At 47.3% G+C, this 16,725-nt stretch overlaps 1 protein-coding gene across 1 annotated transcript; it reads right to left on the bottom strand.

Annotated features, from left to right (window-relative positions):
- Positions 1-2,718: 2,718 nt before the first annotated feature.
- On the bottom strand, positions 2,719-5,410 carry LOC123095909 (actin-1). Its single transcript, XM_044517480.1, has 5 exons — positions 5,171-5,410; positions 4,554-4,620; positions 4,063-4,456; positions 3,194-3,807; positions 2,719-3,108 (listed from the first exon to the last, which is right to left on the bottom strand). Exons 2-5 carry the CDS (start codon positions 4,611-4,613, stop codon positions 3,043-3,045), a joined length of 1,134 nt encoding a protein of 377 aa, XP_044373415.1. The 5' UTR covers positions 4,614-4,620; positions 5,171-5,410; the 3' UTR covers positions 2,719-3,042.
- Between the last annotated feature and the right edge of the window lie 11,315 nt (positions 5,411-16,725).

The following is a 16,725-nucleotide window of genomic DNA, read 5'->3' as shown; positions in this document are numbered from 1 at the left end:
TGACGGGAAAATGGAAATTCCATTAAACTTCACGCACAACAATGTCACTGGCTAACAGTTTTACAATGCAATTGGGGGCAGAGGCCTCCCAGGAGGAGTCATAAGACTCAAACTAAACGCCCAGCTTGGCAAGCTCATGGGCGATAGAGTTACAAGTGCGCCGGCTGGAAGAAAAAGCATAGGAATCAAAGTTTAGAATGCATGGGCTTCTAGCTTCCTTCACCAACACACCAATGGTTGCCTTGTCATATTCGTTGCTCTTTAAAGCATGTACAAGGGTTGAGGAATCAGACTCTGAAGATGATTCGATTTGCCCCAATCCTGATCGCCCCATCAATGGCAGCAAGGCAGGCTACAGATTCATACTGCAAAGCACTTTTCAGGTTCATAGACTTACTCGCACCAGCAGCGATAAATTCGCCAGCCTAATCACGAACCACATAACCCCAGCCCCCTACACCTGTATTTTCATCAACACCGTCGAAGTTAACCTTCACATGATGCACTGGGGGCTTGCTCCATCTGTGAATGTCCGATGGCTTAGGAGGCTTGTTTAGTTTTCGCAGGCCTAGGGACTCAATCAGCAGCTTCTCCACATAGTGGCAAACCACTTGAGGCTTTGGAGCCGCCTCACCAGCATTGGCCTTGTTGCGAACATTCCACCACTCCCACATAAAGGTCACGGCCTTCAGCTGCGTGTCTTCATCACACCTCCAGAGCTCCTGAAGCATGGAGTGGGCTGAATTACAGAGCATGGGCTTTTCTCGGGTCTCTCCCAAAGCCAAAATGTTCCGGCATTCTTTAGCTTTCTTGCACTTTAGGAAGGTGTGGCCTCCATCTTCATTTAACCTATGGCAAACAGGGCACCCAGTGTCCAAGCCCACACCCAGCTTTTGAATTTTCATGCAGTTAGCCAGACTGTTGTGGGCAAGGCGCCACACAAACATCTTTACCTTGCTGGTGGCCTTCAGGGACCAGACATGCTTCCAGTCAAATTTGACAGTGTTGTTAGCAGAATTTTCCTTAGAAGTTGCAACATCTCTTCCCAGCCTTCTATCGCGCAGCATAACACCAATCTTATAAGCAGATTTGACAGAGAAGATGCCACGTTGATCAAAGTGCCAAGCAAAATTATCCACCATCCCTTCGCAGATGCTAATGGAGAGAATGGCCTTCGCGTCTTCCTCCTGAAAGAGATCACGGACCATCCCCTCGTCCCAGCCCCCGGTGTTTGGATTGACCAAATCTGCTACAAGAGTGGTTGGGGAGCGCCTTGGGAGAGATCTAGGCGTCCTTGTATCGCCCTCGGGAATCCAAGGATCTTCCCACACCTTGATGTTAGTCCCACCCCCACTCTCCAGATAATCCCTTCTTTTAATAACTCCACCCCTTTTAGTATGTTGCGCCTAGTGTACGATATGCCAGGGGCGGGAACAGCGTCCAGAAGCTTTTCGTCAGAAAAATATTTAGCTCGCAGCACCCTCCCACATAGAGACTCGGGGTCTTGCAGTAATCTCCAGCCTTGTCTAGCCAACATGGCCAGGTTAAAGATGTGGAGATCACGAAGGCCGAGGCCCTTAGTTTTCGGCTTCGTAAGACATTGCCAGCTCAGCCAGTGATGCCGCTCCTCATCTTGATTATTCCACCAATAGCGACAGACCATTGAGCTAATTTCATCGCAGAAAGATTTTGTGATGTCAAAGCAGGACATGGCAGATGGGGATCGCTTGGGCCACGGCTTTAATCAAGACCTCCTTCCCCGCTCTAGACAAGAATTTCTCCTTCCACCCCTGGATCAACTTCCAGATTCTCTCTTTAAGATACTCAAAGGCCTTGGATTTTGATCTACCCAAGAAAATTGGCAGACCAAGATATCTTTCATTGAAGGCTTCGCCCCGAATTTGTAAATAAAGTATTCATTGACATAAATAAAGTAGTTAACTAGCTGCGATTCTATTTCATCTAGCTCACATTTGCTTGCCAGAAACACTTGAAATAACTTGGTATGAAAAACTTATATTAGAAGCATGAGGATATGCCAAAAAAATTAGTGTTAGAGTATCTCATTAACACCCACAAGTATTGTTAGATAAAGGCACTTCTTTTTATTATTTTTCTGAACTTTCTATCTCGGTACGACCATGTCAAAAAATGATATATGCCAACTGAGGATTTGTCAGGCCGGCAAACTCATCCACATTGGACCAGATCAGGTCTTTTAAGCGATAGCATACCTGTCAAAGCCATGACAGCAGACAGAATCATCCCAATTGGCGCCAACCTGTGAGATTCCAAATATCATAATAAACTAGCAACAGGTGCAAATCATGCCATCACATTCAAATGGTCCCGTTCTCCCCTCGCATCTTGCTGGAAGAAAAGAGAGAAGATTCCACTTTTTACAGGAATGTCGTGTACGGCACTAGGCAAAGCGTAATCATGTAGCCATGCGCTGCTAAAGCCTGAGCAATAGAATTCTTTGGCATGAACATTCCAGCACATCGACAAAGAAAGGAAGGCATCAGATCAGATCAGGTAGGGATCATCACAGAACCCACCGTTGAAAAGCCGATTGAGCAAAGGCCACACACACAGCAGATCACTCACCATTTCAAACAGATTACGATGGAAAGCTAAATAGCAGAGCATTTGGTTGTAGGGTCCAAATGAACCGGACAAGAAATGAGCAAGAGAATCCATTTATGCGACAACACCATGTAGGATCAAGAGACTTCATATTATTCATTTAACAAGATTGAGGTGACACATGACAAAATCGGAACACCGCCCGTATTTCTCTAGTAGCCTCACCAGGCATCTGATTAAATTTGATTGAATAAACCGAACATATGTGTCCAAAATCACAAGTGAGAAGCACAAGTAGGAATAGATATTACAGTCTTTGAATAGGAGAAAACGGTAACCGATAGGCCAGCCGAAAACTTTGTCCACGCTAACAAAGAAACAGCAACAAAATAGAGAGACGAAGCAGGAGGGTCGCGATAAAGGCTCCTCTTGGCTTTCTTTCTTGGGTCCGAAGAATTAGAAGCATTTCCTGTGCACAATGGATGGGCCAGACTCGTCGTACTCAGCCTTTGCAATCCACATCTGCAGCAACAAGCAACACCGTAAGCAAAGAAACAAAAATCCATGAATGAAATGAATGAAGTACGATGCTGCATCGTTTATTTACCTGCTGGAAGGTGCTGAGAGATGCCAAGATGGATCCTCCGATCCAGACACTGTACTTCCTTTCAGGAGGAGCAACAACCTTAATCTTCATGCTGCTAGGAGCCAAGGCAGTGATCTCCTTGCTCATCCTATCAGCGATTCCAGTGAACATAGTGGTACCACCACTAAGAACAATGTTGCCGTACAGATCCTTCCTAATATCCACGTCGCACTTCATGATGGAGTTGTAGGTAGTCTCATGAATACCTGCAGCTTCCATCCCAATGAAGGATGGCTGGAAGAGGACCTCAGGGCAACGGAAACGCTCAGAACCAATGGTGATAACCTGCCCATCAGGAAGCTCGTAGCTCTTCTCCACAGAAGAGCTGGTCTTGGAAGTCTCCATTTCCTGGTCGTAGTCCAGGGCAATGTAGGACAGCTTCTCCTTCACGTCCCTCACAATTTCCCGCTCAGCAGTGGTGGTGAATGAGTAACCACGCTCAGTCAGGATCTTCATGAGGTAATCGGTGAGATCACGCCCAGCCAAGTCGAGACGAAGGATAGCATGGGGGAGAGCATATCCTTCGTAGATGGGGACAGTGTGGCTGACACCATCTCCAGAGTCCAGCACGATACCTGACAAGTTCAAGAGGGCACATTGAGTTATTGATAAATGAAAAAATACTTGTTACATTGACAGTGTATGAGGGGATGACAATTAACTGCCTATCAGGTTTGGTTGACAAATATTTACCAGATGTCACAGAACAAAACTAGCGCTACCACAAAACGATTTGAGAAATTTTACAGATTAACCTCATCTACATGTGAGCATGCTAAATTCCAGGATTCCTGATTCAAAAGACCAGAGTTGAATATAGATGAGCTCACCTGTGGTACGACCACTGGCGTACAGCGAGAGGACGGCCTGGATGGCGACGTACATAGCAGGAGTGTTGAAGGTCTCGAACATGATCTGTGTCATCTTCTCACGATTGGCCTTGGGGTTGAGCGGCGCCTCAGTGAGAAGGACAGGGTGCTCCTCTGGGGCGACACGGAGCTCGTTGTAGAAGGTGTGATGCCAGATCTTCTCCATGTCGTCCCAGTTGCTGACGATACCGTGCTCAATGGGGTACTTGAGAGTCAAGATACCCCTCTTGGACTGCGCCTCGTCACCAACGTAGGCGTCCTTCTGCCCCATCCCGACCATGACACCGGTGTGGCGTGGGCGACCCACGATACTGGGGAAGACGGCCCTGGGAGCATCATCTCCAGCGAACCCAGCCTGCAAACATCACCACCACGAATGTTATGTTACAAAGAGGACAGTGGCATTTCCATGAACCAAAGATGCAAGACGCTCGTGGAATGCAGTGGCTTACCTTGACCATACCGGTACCATTGTCGCAGACGAGGGGCTGGATGTCCTCGGCGTCAGCCATTTTCTACCTACAGCAAAAGCTCCCACAAAGCTACAGTTATTGCACATCGATCGGTCGATCAAAGGAGAATCTACGCAATCTAGCAGTGAAGGATGCTGGCTAAATAAATGCAGAGATTAAAATATTTTTCTCCGTCGAAGAAACAGTGCAAAAAATTCTAGTAGTAGCATGATGAGACTATCAATCAATTCACGAGGAACCCTGTAACTCCGCAACTTAATACTACTAAGAACAGTTAATAACGAAACAGAGAGACCATGGCTTTCCGGCGCCGCGGCACAGATCGGAGCGCTCCGGCGTCCGAGACGGCCCAGATCGCGGGCCGCAGCAGATCTACATTCCCGCAGCGGCATGAATGAACAACAACAAAATACAGGGGCGGCGCTACCATTCCGCGAGATCCGGTCGGATCCGCGGCGGGGAGAGGGGGGGCGGGCGCCCGCGAGATCAGATCGATCGGCCTGATGGCGAGCGCGGGGGAGGGAGGGAGAGAGCAATGCGGGGCGGATCTCATCTGCGAAGGGGAGGAGGAGGAGGAGGAGGGTGAGGATCGTTACCGGGACGGGGGGGACGGGGCAGCGGCGGAGGTCCGGTGGCGCGGCGGTGGCAGAGACGGTGGAGGAGGCGGGGGTGAGCGGTAGGGTTGGGGTGGTGGGGTGGGGGGTATGTATAGCGGGGAGGCGGGCGACGGGGCAGGGGACGGCCGCACTCGTCGCCCCGGCTGGCTCTCGCGGCCCCACGACCCGGCTGGCGTTTGTTTTTGTTTTTTCGGGGGAGGGGAGGACGACGTGCGCCCCGGTGCCCGTGGTTGTGCGCCTGTGCGTGCGGACAACTCAGGCTCGCGGCTGGCACTCGTTGTTTTGTTTGGGTGGCGCGCTGCTGGCCGAATGCGCCAGCATGATTTTCTTCTCCGCATTCTTTTCTTGGGAATTTTCTTCCCCGCATTTGCTACGTCTTTTTTTTTGTGGGGAACGAATTGGTTATGTTCACTTTTTTTTTAGAATACTCTGCGGATTGTCGTATCAATTTCATAGATTTTGAGTTCCAAAAAAACATAGGATTTGTTCGCGAATACGCAAGTGCTTGTGCATCTTACATTGATAGAAAGAAAAGAGTACACAGAGTGCTTGGTGCCAAAGCAATGCTCCAAGTCAGGAACGAGAGAGGGGATGAGAGAAAGGGGGGAGGAGAGAGAACGGCCTCAAGGGGACTACTTAGGTAATATGTTGGCCGAGCCAATGTTTCCGACGGCGGCCCAAAGGCGGGCCTCGCCGATGATGAGGCTGAGGAGACGTTGGAGAGAGGGAGCCTCGTCGTCGAACACGATGTTGTTCCGATGCTTCCAAAGAAGCCAGGCGCCAAGAAACAACAAGGAGGAGAGGCCTAGGCAACAAAGGCAAGGAAGCCAACAACACCGTTAGGCATACAACACTAGATAGGCACTAGACGGCCATCTGACAAAGGGCTGCTCCTCACTATAACCTACCAACAATGCTGGCAAAGCATCTAATAAAAATGTCGGCAGAGCACCCATGGCCTCAAAACATCTAACATGAAGAAGGTTAGCTTTACACCATTGCTCGCCCTCCTGGCGGACGACCTCAATGACGGCTCGCGGCGAAGGTCTCGCCACATTGAAGACGATGTTGTTTCGATGGGACCAAGTGCCCTAGAACATGAGACCAAAGATGTTTTGCTTCTTGTCGTAATGACGCCGGATTAGTCCACCAGCTGAAGATCTCTAACGGCGCTGAAGGCATTCATGTTGCAAGGTTCCACCACCCAAGCACCTCAAGCAAAGCCAGGCGAGTCACCACACAAATGAGGAGTAGGAGTTGCATGGTCGCAGGCTCCTGGTCGGAAAGAGGTCATCACGGGGGTGCGGCAGCCCATGCTTTTGCAGTCGGTCGGCGGTCCAGCACCGGTTGTTAGCAGCCAACCATGCAAGGAATTTGGCGGTACTTGGAGCCCGAGAGAGCTAAATCTGCTCCCTAGACGGAGTTGAGACCAAACCCACGTGGAAAGCTGCATAGGTCGATCGTAAGGAAGAGACTGCGCTCGGCTCCCAAATCCATCGAAAGGAATCCTCCCCATCGTGAAGCCAGATGTTTTTTAGCAAAAACTAACTCTATTTTTCATTAATAATCAGAGTATCTAGCCATGCTTGCATTCCCTCTTTAAGACTAGGTTTGGCTCTCTGGCTGATCATCTCAAAATGCTCTTTGAAAAATAGCATACAGTATTGGAGATCTCCCTGCTTGTGATCAAATATGATACTTTTTCTCTGCTTCCAAATACTTTAGCATCCTGCCATCATGCATTCCTTGTAGAATGGTGTCATCTGCCTCTGCTTTCCATCAATCAGCATGTCAATGGTTTCCATCTCGGTGTTCCATTCCATGTCGAGTGCCATCCAGAAGTTTAGGCTGAAATCACATGCGAAAAATAGGTGGATGAACCTCTCTTAGGCTCATCATCACATAGAACACATCTGGTGGCCGCAATATGGAAATTCTTCTTGGTAAGTAGCTCTCTCGTGTTTAGTCTATCTTGAAATAGAAGCGAGAAGAAAAACTTATGTTTGGCCAGGCAAGCATATTTCCATATGCATTGGTGAAGCCGGATGTTGTCCACAAGATCCCACTGTTGCAGGAGTTCACCAATCTTCACGGGTGATAGGTTCGGGCCAACATCAATTACCCTAGCACCATGCACCCCTTCACGCACCGAGCGCGACTGCAGGAACCAATGATGCACCTTGACGGCAAGGTGTGGGAAGTAGTCCACAAATCTACCCGAGCGGGTCCACTAGTCAGTCCAGAAGAGGGAGGTAGCGTCGTCGTAGACGCTTGCGTGACAGACAAATATGGCACGCGCCTCCCAAGGAATCTAAATTTTAAATTCTGCCCACGGCTTCGGCGGATCAGGTCAGGCAAGCCAAAGCCACTTGATGCGCTATGCTAGATTTAGTTGGCAAAGGTCGGGGAGGCCAAGCAATCAAACAATGGTCGCCACTTATTTGCTTCCTCCCCGTCCACAGAAATGCTCGAAAGATTTTGGTGAAGTCCGTGATGGTCTTGGGGGAGATCAAGAGACATCATGGCATAGATCTGCATCGTCATAACGTGACTGTGACGAAAACAGCCAAACCTATGCATGGGGAAGCCCTCCAAGGCACAAGCATGTTGGTAGCCTTATCCACCAGACCTTGAAGGTGAGATGGAGAAACCCAACAAGTGCTCAAGGGAAACCCCAAAAAAGTGCAAGGCAAGGGGCTAATCACACACAATAGCATCCGCTCCATCAACACGTCGTTACCTTGTTGAAGGTATTGCTCGGATATACTCATACTAGTTCTTCCAAGTGAAAACATAGATTCTGGTTTTTGGTGGTTGCATCCGGAGATGGTGACACACGAGTGTCGCTCCCTTCCCGAAGACGTTATTGAAAGGATCGATATAGTTGACTAGAGGGGGGTGAATAGGCAACTAACAATTTTTAGTTTTTCTTTACCAATTTAAACTTTGCATCAAAGTAGGTTGTCTAGATATGCAACTAGGTGAGCAACCTATATGATGCAACAACAACAAGCACATAAGCAAGCAAGGGACACAAATAAGCTTGCACAAGTAAAGGCACGAGATAACCGAGAGTGGAGCCGGTGAAGGCAAGGATGTGTTATCGAAGTTCCTTCCTGTTGAGGGGAAGTACGTCTCCGTTGGAGCGGTGTGGAGGCACAATGCTCCCCAAGAAGCCACTAGGGCCACCGTATTCTCCTCACGCCCTCACACAATGCGAGATGCCGTGATTCCACTATTGGTGCCCTTGGAGGCGGCGACCGGACCTTTACAAACAAGGTTGGGGCAATCTCCACAACTTAATTGGAGGCTCCCAACGACACCACAAAGCTTCACCACAATGGAATATGGCTCCGTGGCGACCTCAACCGTCTAGGGTGCTCAAACACCCAAGAGTAACAAGATCCGCAAGGGATTAGTGGGGGAATCAAATTTCTCTTGGTGGAAGTGTAGATCAGGGCCTTCTCAACCAATCCCTAAAGAATCAACAAGTTTGATTGGCTAGGGAGAGAGATCGGGCGAAAATGGAGCTTAGAGCAACAATGGAGCTTGGGATGGAAGAGGGGGTCAACTCGGAGAAGAAGACACCCCTTATATAGTGGAAGAACAAATCCAACCGTTATCCACCAACTCAGCCTGCGAGGCACGCTACTACCGCACTAGGGACGCGGTACTACCGCACGGAGATGCGGTACTACCGCCCATGCAGCACTATCCAAGCTAGCCCTGAAGCGAAGAGGCAGAGGGCGGTAGAACCGCTGGCGCGGTACTACCGCTCCCCCTTGCGGTACTACCGCAAGGCAGGGATAGACCAGATTTGGGAAGGCACGGACATATAAAAATACATCCGTGGCAACTTCTGCTGAGTTGGGATCTGTGCAAAAATCCGACACGGTAGTACTGTAAGCCAGGAGCGGTACTACCGCGCGGGGCGCGGATGTAAAACTTTACATCCGCCCCTACTGCCGCGCATGCTGCTGAGCCTGGCCAGAGCGCACGGTACTACCGCGCCCCTGGCGCGGTACTACCACGTAGGTCGCGGATGTAAAAAATTACATCCGCCCCTACTACCGCCATAGCAGCAGCGCCTGGCCTGAGGCCACAGTACTACCGCTCCAAGGAAGCGGTACTACCGTGGGCACTTGCGGTACTACCGCGCCAGTGGACGGTACTACCGCAAGGGCCCGCGGTACTACCGCTCCGAGGAGCAGTACTACCGCATGCCCCAGTTCAGCAACACGACAGTTTGCATGGACAAGGAAAGACGGAGGACGCTTTAAAGGCTCAATGGAACGATGGTGCAAAAGGAGTAGATGTGTACGTGATGATTCCACCCAAACCTTTCCAAAGCGGACCCCCTCTTAATAGTACGACTTTCCTACGACTCAAATCCACCGAAAAGAAACGTAGAAAAACGCCGTCTTCAATAGTCTTCGAGGGGCACCAAATCGTCTTGTGCCTAGTCATGATATGTCTGAAATACTCAATGCACACGATTAGTCCGCAAAAGCATTGTCATCAATCACCAAAACAACTAAGGTATAAATATGCCCTTACAATCTCCCCCTTTTTGGTGGATTGATGACAATACGGGATTTGCACAAAGGGAGATAACATAGAACAAGGGCAAACCCCACATCTCTAAAATATAGACGGGCTCACCCTAGATGTGTGCTATCTAGATAAGTGCTTTGGACTGCCCGGCACACATACTAGGATCAACACTCCCCCTATATTTTATAGACAAGGCATATAAGGCTAACACTAAGTAAGATAATAACTAAGAGCATAAAGTAAAGATCACAAGATAGCATAGGCTCAACAAGGTACGCTAGAGTGCATATGCCTTACACCATATGATAGAAAGGTCTCACAAGCACAAACCAAACCAAACCAAACAAAGTTCAACGAAACGGAAGCAAAGCGACACGGTGAAACACGACACACTACTCACAAATCCCACACTCTCTCCCCCTTTGGCTTCGAGACACCAAAAAGGCAGAGAGGACACCTACGACACAAGTGGTGGCTCAAGCTAAAGTGATCACTCGTCAAGCTCCTCGTCGGTCTCAGCAGCGGGGATGGACTCCTCCTTAGAATCAGTCCACTTGTAGCCATGTTTTGCCATCCATGCAGCCTCTGGAGTGATGTGCTTCTCGGGTCCGCTGGAAATGTTCTCTCCAAAAGTCCTCAAGATCCTCTTGTCGCGGCGGCAACTCTCCTTGGAGGCAACGTGAATCCGGTACTGCCCCTTTGCTTGCATGCAGAACAAGGCCTTCATCTTGGCCTTTAGCTTCTTAGCCCATGAGGGCTCAGTAGAGGGAGGGGCATACCCAGCAGAGCTGTCCTCATCCGCGTCCTCCTCCTCGATCTCATCCTCATCAACTTCCATTCTAGCAGCCTCTGTCTCAGCACGAGCAGTAGTGTTAGCCCACTGAGGCTTGATGCGGAGCCTGATGGGGTCATGACGGATCCAGTCAGGGGCCAAAAACTCATCCTCCGGGTAGAGCTTCTCCCACGTCCTCGTGATCAAGAGAAACAGGTAAGGTCCATAGATGGGTACCTTACGGTTGAACACCGCAAACTGAAGCTCGCACCACATGATGTGTGAGATGTCAAGAGGTTGGGTCTGAGAGTGACGCGCCTCCTCACAATGAGCATCATATCCACAAGATAGGCATGCACCTTGTCCTTGTCACCAATGCGGGGAAAGAGAGAGTTGCGGAAGATCCGGTGCATGATGTCAAGGAATGGGTTCAGCACCCACGTCTTCTTGTCATTGGGAAGCTTCTTCTCAACATAATACTGCTGGAGCTTGCTCTTGCTAGCGGACTCGGCGTTGGCATGAGGGCGAACGCCAACAGGCGTGTTGAGCCCCTCATCAGGCACCTGAAGCAAAGCCATGAAGTCCTTCCACTTAGCAGTCATCTGTTGTCCATTGGTCATCCAGGTCATGGACCGTTCCTCATCAGGATGGAAGTGGACCAAGGCAAAGAACTGGGCCACGATCTCAGGGTCAAAGTCCAGGTGAAAAGAGATCACGTCCTCAATGCCAAACTGCTCTATCAGGTCCAAAGCCTCACCAAAATAGTCACGTGATAACCCACAAGTATAGGGGATCGCAACAGTTTTCGAGGGTAGAGTATTCAACCCAAATTTATTGATTCGACACAAGGGGAGCCAAAGAATATTCTCAAGTATTAGCAGTTGAGTTGTCAATTCAACCACACCTGGATAACTTAGTATCTGCAGCAAAGTATTTAGTAGCAAAGTAATATGGAAGTAACGGTAACAGTGGCAAAAGTAACAATAGCAGTTTTGCAGTGATTGTAACAGTAGCAACGGAAAAGTAAATAGGCGAAGAACAATATGTGAAAAGCTCGTAGGCATTGGATCGGTGATGGAGAATTATGCCGGATGCGATTATTCATGCAACAGTTATAACATAGGGTGACACAAAACTAGCTCCAATTCATCAATGTAATGTAGGCATGTATTCCGAATATAGTCGTACGTGCTTATGGAAAAGAACTTGCATGACATCTTTTGTCCTACCCTCCCTTGGCAGCGGGGTCCTAATGGAAACTAAGGGATATTAAGGCCTCCTTTTAATAGAGTACCGGACCAAAGCATTAACACATAGTGAATACATGAACTCCTCAAACTATGGTCATCATCGGGAGTGGTCCCGATTATTGTCACTTCGGGGTTGCCGGATCATAACACATAGTAGGTGACTATAGACTTGCAAGATAGGATCAAGAACTCACATATATTCATGAAAACATAATAGGTTCAGATCTGAAATCATGGCACTCGGGCCGTAGTGACAAGCATTAAGCATAGCAAAGTCATAGCAACATCAATCTCAGAAGATAGTGGATACTAGGGATCAAACCCTAACAAAACTAACTCGATTACATGATAAATCTCATCCAACCCATCACCGTCCAGCAAGACTACGATGGAATTACTCACGCACGGCGGTGAGCATCATGAAATTGGTGATGGAGGATGGTTGATGATGACGATGGCGACGGATTCCCCTCTCAGGAGCCCCGAACGGACTCCAGATCAGCCCTCCCGAGAGAGATTAGGGCTTGGCGGCGGCTCCGTATCGTAAAACGCGATGAATCCTTCTCTCTGATTTTTTTCTCCCCGAACGTGAATATATAGAGTTGGAGTTGAGGTCGGTTGAGCTCCAGGGGGCCCACGAGGCAGGGTGGCGCGCCCAGGGGGTAGGCGCGCCCCCCACCCTCGTGGACAGGGTGTGGGCTCCCTGGCCTTGATTCTTTCGCCAGTATTTTTTATTAATTCCAAAAATAATCTCCGTTGATTTTCAGGTCATTCTGAGAACTTTTATTTCTGCACAAAAATAACACCATGGCAATTCTGCTGAAAACAGCGTCAGTCCGGGTTAGTTCCATTCAAATCATGCAAGTTAGAGTCCAAAACAAGGGCAAAAGTGTTTGGAAAAGTAGATACGATGGAGACGTATCAACTCCCCCAAGCTTAAACCTTTGCTTGTCCTCAAGCAATTCAGTTGATAAACTGAAAGTGATAAAGAAAAACTTTTACAAACTCTGTTAGCTCTTGTTGTTGTAAATATGTAAAGCCAGCATTCAAGTTTTCAGCAAAGATTATGAACTAACCATATTCACAATAACATTTAGGTCTCATGTTTACTCATATCAATGGCATAATCAACTAGTGAGCAGTAATAATAAATCTCGGATGACAACACTTTCTCAAAACAATCATAATATGATATAACAAGATGGTATCTCGCTAGCCCTTTCTGAGACCGCAAAACATAAATGCAGAGCACCCTTAAATATCAAGGACTGACTAGACATTGTAATTCATGGTAAAAGAGATCCAGTCATAGTCATACCCAATATAAATTAATAGTAATGGATGCAAATGACAGCGGTGCTCTCCAGCTGGTGCTTTTTAATAAGAGGGTGATGACTCAACATAAAAGTAAATAGATAGGCCCTTTGCAGAGGTAAGCAGGGATTTGTAGTGGTGCCAGAGCTCGATTTTTGAAATAGAGATAAATAATATTTTGAGCTGCATACTTTCATTGTCAACATAACAAGCGAGAGATGGCGATATCTTCCATGCTACACACATTATAGGCGGTTCCCAAACAGAATGGTAAAGTTTATACCCCCCCTCCACCAACAAGCATCAATCCATGGCTTGCTCGAAACAACGAGTGCCTCCAACTAACAAGAGTCCCGGGGGAGTTTTGTTTGCAATTATTTCGATTTGGTTTGCATAAAGCATGGGACTGGGAATCCCGGTGACCAGCCATTTTCTCGTGAGTGAGGAGCGGAGTCCACTCCTCTTGAGAATAACCTGCCTAGCATGGAAGATACAAACAACCCTAGTTGATACATGAGCTATTCGAGCATGCAAAACAGAATTTCATTTGAAGGTTTAGAGTTTGGCACATACAAATTTACTTGGAACGGCAGGTAGATACCGCATATAGGAAGGTATAGTGGACTCATATGGAATAACTTTGGGGTTTATGGAAGTGGATGCACAAGCAGTATTCCCGCTTAGTACAAGTGAAGGCTAGCAAAAGACTGGGAAGCGACCAACTAGAGAGCGACAACAGTCATGAACATGCATTAAAATTAATAAACATTGAGTGCAAGCATGAGTAGGACATAATCCACCATGAACATAAATATCGTGGAGGCTATGTTGATTTTGTTTCAACTACATGCGTGAACATGTGGCAAGTCAAGTCGCTCAAATCATTCAAAGGAGGATACCACCCTATCATACCACATCACAACCATTTTAATAGCATGTTGGCACGCAAGGTAAACCATTATAAACTCCTATCAAATTAAGCATGGCATAAGCAACTATAATCTCTAATTGTCATTGCAAACATGTTTATTCATAATAGGCTGAATCAGGAACGATGAACTAATCATATTTAAAAAAAAGAGGTCGAGTTCATACAAGCTTCTCTCATCTCAACCAGTCCATCATATATCGTCATTATTGCCTTTCACTTGCAGGACCGAACGACGTGAATAATAATAATAGTGCATGTGCATTGGACTAAGCTGGAATCTGCAAGCATCTGACATATAGGAGAAGACAAGATAATATGGGCTCTTGGTTAAATCAACAATAATGCATATAAGAGCCACTTAAGCATTTTCATTATGGTCTTCTCCTCTCGACACCCAAAGAAAAGAAAAGAAATAAAACTATTTACACGGGAAAACTCCCAACAAGCAAAAGAAGAACATGAAATATTTTTGGGTTTTCTTTTTAATTACTACTACAAGCATGGAAAGTAAGCTAGCTAAAAGCTACAACTAATTTTTTTTGTTTGTTTTCTTAAGGTTTATCAAACACACAAGAAGAAAGCGAGAAAAAGAAAAAAAACTAGCATGGATAGTACAATGAAAAAGTATGAGCACCGACAACTAGCATGAGTGTGTGAACATAAATGTAATGTCGGTGAGAAATACGTACTCCCCCAAGCTTAGGCTTTTGGCCTAAGTTGGTCTGTTGCCACGGCTGGCCTGGCGGATATCCAAAGTTGTAACTGGGGTTGTACTGAGATGCAATGGCTATTGCATCGTGGGCTGCAGCTTGGAGGCGAGCTGCCCTCGTCCTCCTTTCGTACTCATTTGCCTCCTCCCTGGTTATGACATATCACCCCTTTGCCTGAAAGTCAAAGAAAGTAGGAGCAGGGAGAGCGACGTGATAGGTGCATCGTCTGTCAAAGATTAGTCGGTACTGGAGGAACTGATCGTTCCTCTCAACAAACTGATGACGAACCATAACCTCATAATCTAAATAAAACAGGAGGCAACTCAACATCATACTCACGTATGGGTATATCAGGAAAATTAGCTAAACGGGTTGCATAAATTCCACCAAAGAAATCTCCACTAATTCTATTATTATGCAGCCTTCGTGCAACAATGGCTCCCAAATTATAATGTTTATCTCCTAATACAGCACTCCTGAGAACACTGAGGACAGGGACACACATATGACATGCTTCATCCTTACCATTTATGCACCTACCTATGAAGAGAGCAAAATAATGTCTAGCAGGAAAATTAATGCTCCCTATGGTAGCTTGTGTTATATCTCTAGACTCCCCTGCAGTTATACTAGCAAGAAAATCTCTAAACTCAGATTTGCGAGGCTCACTAGTGCTACCCCATTGTGGAAGTTTGCAAGCAGTATTAAAATCCTCTAAATCCATAGTATAAGAATTTTCATAAAGATCAAACAGGATAGTTTGAGAATTGCGTGATGATGAAAATTCAAACCTTCTCACAAAGGAATCAGTGAGATAGTGGTACTAACGACACTTATCTGTCTCGAAGCTCTCAAGATCAGCATTACACACATATGCGTTAAATTCTTCCTTGATTCCTGCTCGATCCATAAAGTCCTCTGACGGCCATTCACAAGCCCGCACTTGAGCTTCCCTTGGTGGTTCATCGTCTGCATCGCGTATTGCGAGCCTGGGTCCTTGCTTCCTTGAAGGAGCTCCTTGGTACATTTTTCTAAACATATTTCTTCCTCTGAAAAATTTCTGAAAATTTTAGTAACTTCAAATAATAGTGAACCAAACTCAACAAAATTGATAGCAACTACTCCCGCATGTGCCTAGAGACTATATCATGCATTAGAACTACTTGGGACCAAATAAATTTGACATGCAAGCTCAAGAACAGGGTCACCTAAGCAGCAAAAATTTGCAATGAATAAAGCACTAGAACAAAAACTAATTGGACCATTGGAGGAGTCACATACCAAGGAACAATCCCCCAAAGCAGCTTTGTGAGAGGAGCTTTGAGCAAGGAGATCAAAAATCGCAACAAAATGAGCTAGAACTCGTGCTTGAGCTGGTTGGTGATTTTTTTGGGAGGAAGAAGGAGTGTGTGGTTGCTGGAATAAGTGGAGGGGAGCCACCATGGGCCCATGAGGCAGGGGGCGTGCCCAGGGGGTGGGCGCGCCCTGGACCCTCGTGGCCAGGTGCCAGCTCCCCCTGCTGTGTTCTCAGTGCCAGATATTCTCAAATATTCTAGAAAAAATCATATTTCATTTTCGGGGCATTTGGAGAACTTTTATTTTCGGGATATTTTTGTTGGGAATCGAAGCATAATTTTAAAATTTTCCTACGCTCACCAAGATGCATCTATGGAGTATACTAGCAACGAGGGGAAAGGAGTGCATCTACATACCCTTGTAGATCGCGAGCGGAAGCGTTCCAATGAACGTGGATGACGGAGTCGTACTCGTCGTGATCCAAATCACCGATGACCGAGTGCCGAACGGATGGCACCTCCGCGTTCAACACACGTACGGTGCAGCGACGTCTCCTCCTTCTTGATCCAGCAAGGGGGAAGGAGAGGTTGATGGAGATCCAGCAGCACGACGGCGTGGTGGTGGATGTAGCGGGATGCCGGCAGGGCTTCACCGAGCTTCTACGAGAGAGAGGGGTGTAGCAGGGGAGGAGGGAGGCGCCCAAGGCT

Source organism: Triticum aestivum, chromosome 4D (assembly GCF_018294505.1).
Source record: "Triticum aestivum cultivar Chinese Spring chromosome 4D, IWGSC CS RefSeq v2.1, whole genome shotgun sequence".
NCBI lineage: Eukaryota > Viridiplantae > Streptophyta > Magnoliopsida > Poales > Poaceae > Triticum > Triticum aestivum.
Note: the sequence above shows the minus strand (reverse complement) of the source record. Positions and strands in the feature narration are given on the sequence as shown.